This window comes from Pseudopodoces humilis, chromosome 4, assembly GCF_049639895.1.
Source record: "Pseudopodoces humilis isolate 2021_Gansu_Grassland_sample_001 chromosome 4, ASM4963989v1, whole genome shotgun sequence".
Classification (NCBI taxonomy): domain Eukaryota; kingdom Metazoa; phylum Chordata; class Aves; order Passeriformes; family Paridae; genus Pseudopodoces; species Pseudopodoces humilis.
In genome coordinates this window covers 75,114,462-75,125,903 of record NC_142203.1, presented here as the reverse complement: position 1 = coordinate 75,125,903, position 11,442 = coordinate 75,114,462, and the positions used below count along the sequence as shown (strand labels likewise).

The window sequence follows — 11,442 nt, the reverse complement described above, 5'->3', positions numbered from 1 at the left end:
GGATCACCAGAGTTTGATTATGAGTGCAAATAATATTCATATATATGTGCTAAACACAGTCACTATATTGCAGTTTTCCACTATGTCACAGCATACAGAATCAAAGGTTTGCATTTTTATGGAATGTATCCAAGGTAACAGCACCACAGTAATACAGTTTGTAATCACACACCCTGATTTTTTTCTCTTTTTTTTTTTTTTTTGTTTTTGACAAGATAAGCATTACCCCCCACATCCCCTGTTTAATTTTATTTTAAGTACCGATGCATGCAAAGCATTCCATTCCCAGAAACAATGCAAAAATGAGGTAATAGGAGTAATAAAAAAAATTAGTAGTAATTTCTAAATAAATAAATTATAATTAAAAATGCAAAAAAACAACTATAAAAATAATTAAATAAGAACCCACAATATCTACAAGTTAGTCATAAATTATGATTGTTAAATATAAGGCATTTAAACTCACAAAACCCTGTAAACTATTGATGTTTTGTCTCTAGATTTGTTGTTGTTGTTGTTGATGTTTGTTTTGTTTTGTTTTTAAACTCATCCTAACTCGCAACCTGCTTGTACAAATTATTTAAACGCAAAGGAACCTGACACACTGATACAACTCCAGACACTGTAAATTCGCACACACCTTGGGATCATTCACTCACACGAGACCATGGGAGTTTGGTGCTTTTCTCCACCAAAAGTTTGTTTGTTTTATTTGTTTGGTTTTGTTTTTTTTTTTTTAAAGTTTGATCGATTTTTTTTATTTTTTTTTTTTAAAAACTGTGCTTGTATATTAGGCAAATAGTAACACTTTCTCATAGGCTTTAAAAGAAAACACACGGTCCAGAAGAGTTCCTCATTCCCTCCCCAACCAGTGGGGGTACCAATCCCCCTGATACTCTCCCTGCTTCTCCCCTCCAAGTCACACCTGGGCAGACCAAACCTGCTCAGAGTGTATTTTACCACCTTGCCAAAGCCTTGCTTTGCTTGTCATGGTATTAGTATTATTAGTATTATTTGTAATGCTGCTTCAATGCTGATGGAGCGAGACCCATAGGTACCCATGGGCCACTCCTTGACCATGGATATCAGGGCTGGGACCACTACATTCCCCAAGAAGCTGTCACTTGTGCTGGGTGGCAAATGTGTCATAAAGTCATGGAATGGTTTGGGTTGGGAGGGACCTTAAAGCTCATCTTGTTCCAAACCCCCTACCACGGGCAGGACACCTTCCACTAGATCAGGTCACTCCAGTCGCCACCCAGCCTGGCCTTGAACACTTCCAGGGTTCTCTGGACAACCTGTGCCTGGACCTCCCCACCCTCACAGCCAAGAATTCCTTCCTTATGTCTTCTCTATAGGTCACCATCGATCCCCTTCCATCCCTCCCACCTGCATGGGAACACAATGAGAGCCTCCTGCACCCTCACGTGGGGCTTCCCTCCTCTCCCCTGTCTCACTGGGAAAAAAAGGAAATTCTCTGTGTGCCTCTGAGGCTGGTGTTTTCCAGTTACAGCTCATGCGAATCTTGCAATTTCTCAGATGATAGTTTATGATTGAATCTACTTGGGAGAGCATTTCTCTCCAGCGAAACAGATGCTCAGGGGAGCCAGAAATTGTTCCCACCACACCAGCATTTTCAATAGATTATGTTTCTAATTCCCCTGCTGCTCCTTTGCAGCTCTTTTCTCCCTTAGTATGAAAGAAAAAAAAAAAAAAAAAGAAAAAAAAAAGAAAACTACAGGTTTTGGTTGTGAATGTCAGTTTTCCCAAGGATTTTCTGCCCGATCCCTGTGGTTGCCGTGCAGAGGTCTTTTTTTTTCATGGGGAGCATGGATCACAACAGCTCACTCCTTTGGGTATTACCTCTTAATTCTGTTTTGAGTGTTAATGTGATTAAGTTTCATTTTAACAACCACTGATTGCTCCATGTGGATACAGCCTGAAACGTGCTCACAAGCCCACATCGGCAGGGGTGCTCTCGCTTTGGGGTGGGTCACAGCCCAGCAGCGAGGCTCCCAAAAGTGGCAGCCCACCTCCACCCTGCCTTCCCCTCCCATGCCCCAGGGCTCATGGTCTCGGCAGTGTCTTGTGAGCATCGAGTTTTCTTCCATCCCATTATCAAGAGATGCTTTTGCAATGGGAGAAGAGTTGACATTTTGCACCTCTCCAGCGTCATTACACCCCAAAGAACAGCCATAGGCACTGACTCCCATAACCATCATTTTGGAGTGCTGGCAAAGTCAACCAGCCACACAGCTCACAGAAGAAAGCATCACGGACAATTGCAATCATGTAGACAGAACTTCCTTGGATTTTGATATGACAAGCTACTTTGTTAAAATACAGAAAGCAAAGAAACAGCATCTACTCAAATACTGTGCCGCTACAGAAAGTGTCCAGCACCAGCAGACAAGCAGGAACGAAGCTTTTCCCTATTGCTTCGTTCATTTTATCCCCAATTTTTATTTTTATTAAGCTTCTCTAAATTTGCAACACACTTTAAATGCAAGGGAAAGAAGCACACGCGGCTGAGGCAAAGAGCGCAAACCCTTCTGACTGTAAACAGGATTTTGCTTTTCCTCCTCTTTCCCCCACCCCAAGGATGGGAAAGTTTGACCTCTTTATTCCCCCTCTGCAATGTATTAATCAGGCACCAAAATAAGGAATCTATGAAAAAATATTTGGTGCAAATTAGGTTAACAGCAACATGTCCACCACAAGATGAGTAGGGCATCAAACACAACATTTCTTAAGCTAACATGCTCCAGCTGCCATCCATAGAAATAGCTAAAGGACCCCTAACATGTTTCTACATATTTGAGAGGTATATATACAATCCCCATGAAAAGCAGGATTGACAGGCCGGACTACCACAACTAGTTCCTTCATATTCAACACTAAAATCTTCTGCAGCACGGGGTCTCTGAGCTCCGGGAATGCCAGCTCCCTTTCACTGGGCCTGTATCCTGCGTATATGTGCAATATCTCCTACTGCTAGATATTGTATCACCACCTCCTTCTCCTCACTAACGTGCCTGCAGACTTCCCCTCTCAATCAAATGGCTCAGAAGGCAAAAAATTTCGCTGCAAGGGTTTATGGCCATACGACCTGGTAAGGAAAATGGTGTGTCCAGCTAGTCTTTTCAGCTGTCCGAGCCGAGCTGTGTTTCAATGTCCACCCTGCAGATCGGGCACTTCTTGCTGGTGGCCAGCCACTGGTCCACGCACACTTGGTGAAAGAGATGCATACAGGGCAATCGCCTGCAGAGATAAAAACACCACTGTTAGGATGGAGGAGGTCCAAGGGACCAAGAAGAGCTGAAAATCAGCATCTGGGGCTGTTTTGAACATGGGAAACCCTGCTGGGGTGACACCATTGCCACCAAGGTCCTGCAGCCTTTCCCAGCCACACAGAGCAGTGGGCTGGAGATAGTGTCCTCCTTGGCCTATTAGAAACCCCCACACCATCCTGAATTGAGTTGTTCCAGTTATTAATTGTGCTGGCTGCTAAATTTTAACCTTTCAGGAGCAAGATAATACTCCAAAGCCTCCTTCATGGTTGTGTCACATGAGCAGCCAGGTGGGTCCACAGCATTCCTACATGGGTGTCCCCAGGGAACCTGGTCACGTTTTACCTACATCACCTCTGCCATCACCACACATCACCCTTGTGATACAGGAGAACCTTGAATGACAAGAGCTCACAGCAAAAGGATCAGGGCTTTTCTTGACATTTTAAGGGTGAGAAGCAGACCTGGGTACTTCTCACCTGCAGTCCCTTCAGCCATGATAGTTCAGCCCCTTGCAATTTCTTATCCCCACCTTCTCTCACAAGCAGAGATTTGACCCAGTCAACAGCCTGGGATGTTTGTTAGAGACAGCTGGAGTTCTGTTGGCTGGGGATGGCTCCCTGTGACCATGTGGGCAGAGTAATACTACTTACTCTACAATAAAGCAGCTGTGTCTTGGACACAAGCCCAGCTCTCCTGGACTTCACAGTAACACTGCTTTTTATCATACTTTGGTCATCTGTCAAGCTCAGATGTTGATGACCCCAAGCTCCAGATGGTTGTCAGAGATCAGTCTGACCTACCCTTCTTGGACACTTTGCCACCTGGCCAGCTGGCACAGCCTGGAAGCAGATGATCCAAACCCAGGAAACACTATAAAAACTTAACTCCCTGCTGCTGCAGGGCTCCTCCTGCCTGCGGACCATACCAATGTCTGTTTGCAAAGCATTTGGGTTCCCAGACCTTGCAACAGCCCAGGTGAGTTTCTCAGGACAAGAACAGAGACAGCCCCACCAGTGCACAGCTGCATTGATCCAAATAAACACAACTCAGATGGCATCACGAGGCAGAGGAGGGGATGAAAGGATCTCACCTGACGTCCTCTCCATCCTCAAGCATGGACAGACAGATTGTGCATTTCTCGTCGGTATCTGACTCCTCGCCATCGTCTTGCTCAGCTTTGCCTTCCTGTGGTCTTCTCTGCAGCAAGGTTAAAGACATCATTTGGTTAGACCTTGCCTTTCTAATTCTTTCCCAATCCTGGGTAGTTGCAGGAAGATAAACAATAAGATCTCCATCTATCAGCCAGATCTTCCAGCTTGGGGAAGCCAGCCCAGCCAAAACAGCCAGCAAGAAGATTGTGTCACCAACAGGCTGCAGGTTGGCATGTCTCCTCCTGGGGCTGGTGGCAGTGAGGCTGGTGGCAGTACCCCAAGGAGCAGCCTGTCCTCTGCTGCCCTCATACAACTCCTCACAACTTCCTTGGAGTGGGGTTGGCCCCATGGTCTCCTTTGCTGGAGGCTTCTCCTTGGAGAGACCCCAAAGCTCATGGTGCCACCACTGCCAGGAAGGGCAACCACTGTGCCCCTTATGCCAGCTTGGCCACTGACCCAGCCCCATGCTGCACCACAGGGCAGTGCTTAACCTGTCAGCTCCCCCTTTTTCCCCACACATCCATTCCTATCCATATCTTTTTCCTGGGTTCACTGGAGATGCGATGAGAGACAAGTGCAGCAGGAATGACCTCACTTCCAACCTGGGCAATGCAACATCCCTACCCTCCAGCCAGGAGTGACCAACACAAAAAACTACTGCCCAGACAAGCATTCTTCCCAGTTCCTGCTTAGCACAACCCAAAACTGTGCCACCCATTTCCTCATGGGCAGGAGGTGAGCTCCGACAGAGGAGACACCCCTCGTGAAGCCAGGGGAGGACAAGGTCCCGGTGGGCGTGGGGCTGCGCCGCTTGCATGCAGAACGGGGCAGGTTTGCATGCACGAAGCCCCCTTGGTGGTGTGCACTTTCTTACCAGCTGCGGACAGGGGGGAAATTGCACCCGCTGGGTGGGAGAAGGTTGAGACCCTTTTGAAAATTTGGCCCGCAGCTTCCTAGCCTAGAAGTGAGAAACAGGCAGCTGAGCCACCGCTTCCGCCCCGGGAGCCCCGCAAGATATCAAAGCACCACTGCTGGGTTTTACACTCCTCCCCCGCCTCAGGGGATGGTTTGGTTGATGGTGCCAGTTTGCCAACCCTGAGGATTGCGACCCACCGAAGTCCTTCCTTCTGCTCTGTGCCCACAGCCCTTGGCCGACTGAGAGGGGCTGGCAGCCGTGCTGTGTTTTGGGGCACTCACCTTCTTGTACTTGTGGGGGAAGGTGAATCTCTCAATGGTGTTCTGGACGGCGCCCCGGCTCACGCTGCCCAGCCTGTCCTCCAGCTGCAGCAGCTCCTGTGGCACAGGAACATCAGGAAAGTGCCCACTGCTCCCAAGGCATCAGGTCCCCCTACACAACCATACCTGCGGGCTACCGAGGCTCCCTCCTGTCCTCTCCTCAGTGGAAATGTCCATCAAACCCAAATCAGCCATGCTGTAATGATGGATCTGATCCCTGGCACTTGGGATAATAACTAAGAGCTCGAAGCAAAGAGCTGGATATCCAGTATTTCACAAATTAGGGTGGGATCTGAGCTTCATCTGACAGGCTGGGAAACAAAAACCCCATTGATCTGGAGCACTTTGTTCACAGACATGAAAGGAGCCAAAGTCAACCCAAGCCTAACCCAGGTACCTTGTAGTAAACCATCTTTTACCAAACTTAACCCAGTCACTTCCCAGTTATTACTAAAATTGATGAAACGTTCATTGCAACTGCCACGTCATAAAAAACAGTCTTACAGCTTTACACCAGAGCTTGCATAAACTCACAGCACTTTAAAAATGAGTAATTCCAGTCTCCAGATACGTACTTCATAGCTCTCCCGCACAGCGGATGTGTGCCTGCTTGGGTTCAGTCCCTGAAGAGCAAGCAGCTGAAGCTGAGGGTAAGGGTAATTTCTGATTTCATGAACAACCTGAAAAAAGTGAGGCAGAAAAATAAAGCCAGCTGTACTTGCCTACAGAAAACCCTTGTGTGCCCTGATGTAAATCTAATGCTTTAAAAATTCAAATTGAAAGAGTAGATTGACACCTTCACCAATTTAAGCCTTTTGATAACAAAAATATGAGGTTTTATCAAATACAATTCCTACAAATGATAGCTAAGAGCATGCACTTCTTACAAATAAACTGTTATAATAATTCCTGTATCATCCATTGTGGTTCTAAACTCCCAGCATTAAATAGATTACAATGAAATTTTATTTCATTTAAATGGGTAGATTTCTGTTCATCCAAGCTTTGATTGTTTTGTTTTTTTTAAAGGCTAGCTTTTGTGCACAGGTGTTAGGATCCGACTACAGCACGAGGGAAAAGCACCCTCATGGGATATCTGAAGATGTTTTAAGGATTAGCAGTGCTTGGCATGACTTAGTTCCAAATACAGCACCCTGCTAGGAGAAGGGGTTTTAGAAAATTACCCCAGTCAGCCTGTCTTCTCATCAATCCCACCTCCACCTGTGCAAGAGGTTATGTAAAACCTTTACAGGTGGCATCAAAGCATGGAGAGCAACTATGTGTTGAGGCATGGTCCTCGGGGCTGACACCAGGGAAGGCAGTCACCCACTGCCAGTCCTTCTGCATTCAAAGCCAGAAAAAAAGTCCTGGGAGACCACAGCTCCTTCAAGTACTAATAATATTAATATTAACTGCTGAGTCTCTCACATCCTGCCCATGTTTTGCAGACCAGCTTATGAACGTGGTGCTGCAAGCAATGGACCAAATCCTTCCAGAACAGCTGAGCTTTTCTTTTCTTTCTCTAATCCAGTGCAGTGATGCAACATTATCCTTTCAGACACTCCCTCCCACGGCCGGAGATAAGTGGGATTTGCAGAAGACAGGTGATAGAAAGATAGCAGCCTTTATTTTGACTGCTTTCTGGCAGACAATGCATAAAACATTTCTCAGTAAAAGCGTTTCACTTACCATCTGGGTTGAGGATGTGCTTCTGGGGAAATGGTGCATCCGAGGTGTAGCCAAGTAATGCTGATAGGGCTGGGGCACCGGCCGGACCTGGAACTGGGCGTGAGTCAGCCCCGCGTCGACGCTGAGGTCCCTGTGGGCACCAGGAGGAAGACGTGGCTCTGAGTGTGCTCTTGTGTTCATGGGCAGCAGCAAACCAGACCATGCTCAAGGGGCAACCTCCCTGCTGAGCACGGGGCTGCTCTGAGCCCCTCAGCCTGGGGAGAAGGTACGGCTTGGAAGGGAGTTTCCTCCAGTTTGGGGAATCACCCACCAGGCCACCATGAAGGAGTTGTTTCTATGCCAGATAGCATTTGAGCTTTTAGGGGTCAAGAGCTGTGCAGATGCACACTCCTAGTTTCAAAGCAAGAGCATTATGGTGGCTCGAAAAGATACCCAGGATCAGTAACTCAGCTTGGTCAGATCAGGACCTTCCTGTGCTGCCAGTGCTGCAAACTATTGCAATTTGCCTTGAATGTTTTCCAGGAGCACACATAGTTACTCAAGGGACTCAAAAATTAACCATTCTGGTAGATTTTAAAAGCTTAATGGGCATTGTCTGTGGGCTTTTTTGATGTACCTGTGCTCTCCTTAGAGGTCTCCCAGCCCAGATCATGGCAGGATTTGGGGAGACAAAGGACACTATGCCTTGCCTGAATCCACTCTCAGGGTGGTAAGGGTTTGAGGTGTGAGGGTGGTGAGACCCTGGCACAGGGTGCTCAGAGAAGCTGTCACGGCCCCTGATCTCTGGAAGTCTCCAAGGCCAGGCTGGACAGAGCTTGGGGCAACCTGGGATAGTGGAAGATGTCCCTGCCCATGGGAGAGGTTGGAACAAGATGATCTTTGAGGTCCTGTCCAACCCAAACCATTCTGGAATTCTATGATTCTATGAACTCCAGAGCTGTAATTTGTGCAAAAAATACAAAGCTTTTAAGAAATGTCTGGATGAGGCTGCTATAGGAAAGGGTGTCACAAAACTGGAGGGATACCACCAATGGACCAAGACATCCCTGATGGCCCTGCTTGCCTGAACACAACCTGATGAGCAGAGATGGAGCTCAGCTTGGTGAATCTGGGCACTTTTATCCTCCAGAAAACTAACTCAGCTCAATCCCCAGACTTGCCATAATCAAGATCCCATCAAATACTACAGCTCTGTTCAATCCAACAGAGATAAACTACAATCCCACCACTACCACACCACATGGAGGGAGTGTGAGGGGGACCAGAATCTCCATCTCTAATCCAATTAGCTGATCCCTATTCTCTCCAGCCTAAGAGTCACTTGGCAAATGAGTGCTTTGAACACCATTTACTTTATCATCATTACAAAATCCTGCACTCTAATAACAGTTGTCTTCACGTTTCCCAAGGCAAAGCTAATAGGAGCACAAGGGTGGCTTCCCATTTCAGCCTCCAACTTCTCCCCTGCATGAAGGACAGATGTGTCTTCCAGCAGCTGTGAAACTGCTTTCACCCACCACAAGAAGGGGACCTGAGGGGACAGTAGATGCAGAAATCCTTCATCCAGAACAGCCTGTGCACCAGGCAGCAGCACCAGTGCTCTAGAACTCCCTAATACCCACCACAAGCTGGGTGCAATGATCCCCATGGGTCCCTTTCAGCTCAGGATATGCTGTAGTTCTATGATTTTAAGTTGAAGCCAGGGGAGGGACTACCTTTGCTGGCCCTGTATTAGCCATGTGCTAGACAGACAAAACCAGGCAGAAGATAAAACACAGCAGGCAACTGGCAGGAACACAGCCAGGGTGAGAATCTACAGGTCTTGGCACTTTCCAGCTCATATATCCCCATTTTGGATATTTACCCAATTGCTTAAGATTGTTCCCAGGTTGATGGAGAGCTCAATTGGAAATCAGGAGGCTTTGAGTCCATTCCCAGCCCTGCCACTTTCTTGATGCATGACCTTGATCCACTTCCTCTCTGCCTTCCCATACTCCCTGTCTATGGAACAGATGTGGTAATTCATGGAGTGCATTGAGATCAAGGACTGAAAAGATCTCTCAAAGGTGAATGGCCATTATTAAATTGCACGAGTAATTGCAGTAACAGAATTGCTGAACTTTTTGTGCATCTAGAGACTTAAAATCAGACGTTGAGGTTCTTTGAAGTGATGCTTTGGGTCTACAAATGTGTCCAAAGAAGAATACAGCACGGAACAGAGTTTTCCCAGGGTTTGGGGGTGAAGAAGCAGAGCACACCTGCTGAAGGAGAATGGAGCTAACCATTATTTTCTAGCCCATGTTACATGAACAAGTGTACAGCACCTTGATGCTCAGGTGAGAGGCTCAAGAGCTGTGAAGTTTGTGGTAAATGGACTGCCAACAACCAAGGGGTGAAGGATAAGACACCAGATAACAGGTAGGATGATCATCACTGCATGTGTGTGCAGATGATGATTTAACGAACCAAATGGGACTTTATTTTATTCCTCAACAGAAGATTTCAGTTGGGGCTGGGCTGAGACGACTGATCTTTCCTCAGATATTCCTTCCCTCCCCACTTCCACCTCCTGTGGCAGCGCCCACCACCTACAGCCTCAGAGAAAACACTGCTGTTGCTGCTCATCCGGGGGTAACACATCAGAGGGTAGTTTTTATATTTGTCACTGGGCAAAACTGTACATGTGCCCCAAGGGAAAGTGAGTCACCCAAACATATGCTCACCATGTATGGTTCCTGTCACCCCCACTCCTTAGGTTTTATAAGGCTATGGAGCAACAGAGAGGAGAAAAGGAGGGAGGGGGAAGGCACTTAGTGATGCTCTATCAGATACTTCTAATGATTATAATTAAGCACTCTGAGCTGAAAGAGAGGCAGAAAGAATCGCTCTATCCAGATGGTACATGAACTGCTTTGCAAACCAACCCGAACAATGTCATCCCGACCACACTCAGCCCACAGGAGTGCCAATAATGGGAGCACCTGAGAAGAAAATTGCAGAAGGATGTGGTCATATTTTAGATTGTGTATTATGCACTGAAGGGGGAAAAAAGAAACAACCCTGGGTTACAAGGACTTTTCATTTGCAGAGTGGAGTGCTCAGATGTTAGGAAATGCCATCATTAGGACTTCCTGTGCCATTTTATTTTGGTCCCCTTGTGCAAATACATTGCGATTGTCTCTAATTACAAGTTCACATGATATTTTTTCCATTCAGTTCACAGAATGGACTTTGCTTAGCTTACAAGCAATGACTCAGAAGAATGTTTTTATTTTCTCGTTCTTTTGACCAGGTTACCATACTTTATTAACTGTTCAAGGGCTCTCAACCTGTTCTGAAAACGAAATGAACAATTTCCTGTGAAGGTTTTCCAGGGTATTGAACACTGCAGTTGGAGAATGGTGAACAAATCTCCATTTATACCACCCTGCATGGCAGGGTAGCGTGATGCTCCCTAATTGGAACCACAGAAAATATTATGGCCACTGGGTTTTGAGTGCCTGAAGGACAGCAAAGGGTCTAGTTCAGGCAGACAGTGGTCTACAGGGAAAAACACTCTCTGTGCCCTACAGCACAAAGAACAACTTGGGGGAATTAATGCTTGGCTTCATTCTAAATCTGTAGGTGAAAAGTTATGAGCAACAACAATGGAGTGTGCCTAAATGTGGGCAATGGAGCTGGGGAATGTTCTAGAGCACAAGTCTGATGAGGAGCAACTCAGGGAGTTGGGGGGGCTCAGCCTGGAGAAAAGGAGGCTCAGGAGGGACCTTCTGGCTCTGCACAACTCCCTGACAGGAGGGGACAGCTGGGAGGGGGTCAGGCTCCGCTCCCAGGGAACAGGAGGAGGGGAAGGAACAGGAGGAGAGGGAACGGCCTCAAGTTGTGCCGGGGAAGTTTAGATTGCCTGTTAGGGAAAATGTCTTCACCCAAGGAGCTGTCAAGTCCTGGCACAGCTGCATAGGGCAATGCTGGAGTCCCCACTTCTGGGGGGATTTAAAAGCCATTTGGATGTGGCACTTGAGGACATGGGTCAGTGGCAGCCTTGGCTGTGCTGGGGAATGGTTGGTCTTCAC

The 11,442-nt window shown here is 47.1% G+C and overlaps 1 protein-coding gene across 2 annotated transcripts in view; it reads right to left on the bottom strand.

Moving 5' to 3' along the window:
* Positions 1-2,151: 2,151 nt before the first annotated feature.
* ARK2C (arkadia (RNF111) C-terminal like ring finger ubiquitin ligase 2C) overlaps positions 2,152-11,442 on the bottom strand; it is a 50,475-nt gene continuing 41,184 nt past the window's right edge. Inside the window, exons 4-9 of one of the 2 annotated variants that reach the window (XM_088054426.1) lie at positions 7,370-7,499; positions 6,256-6,360; positions 5,642-5,737; positions 5,319-5,402; positions 4,384-4,490; positions 2,152-3,261 (exon numbers count right to left, since the gene is read on the bottom strand). In XM_088054426.1, coding sequence (XP_087910552.1) covers positions 3,144-3,261; positions 4,384-4,490; positions 5,319-5,402; positions 5,642-5,737; positions 6,256-6,360; positions 7,370-7,499 — 640 coding nt within the window. In that variant the 3' untranslated portion in view covers positions 2,152-3,143. The remainder of the gene's footprint in view (positions 3,262-4,383; positions 4,491-5,318; positions 5,403-5,641; positions 5,738-6,255; positions 6,361-7,369; positions 7,500-11,442) is intronic. The other variant, XM_005528089.3, reaches the window with a different exon arrangement.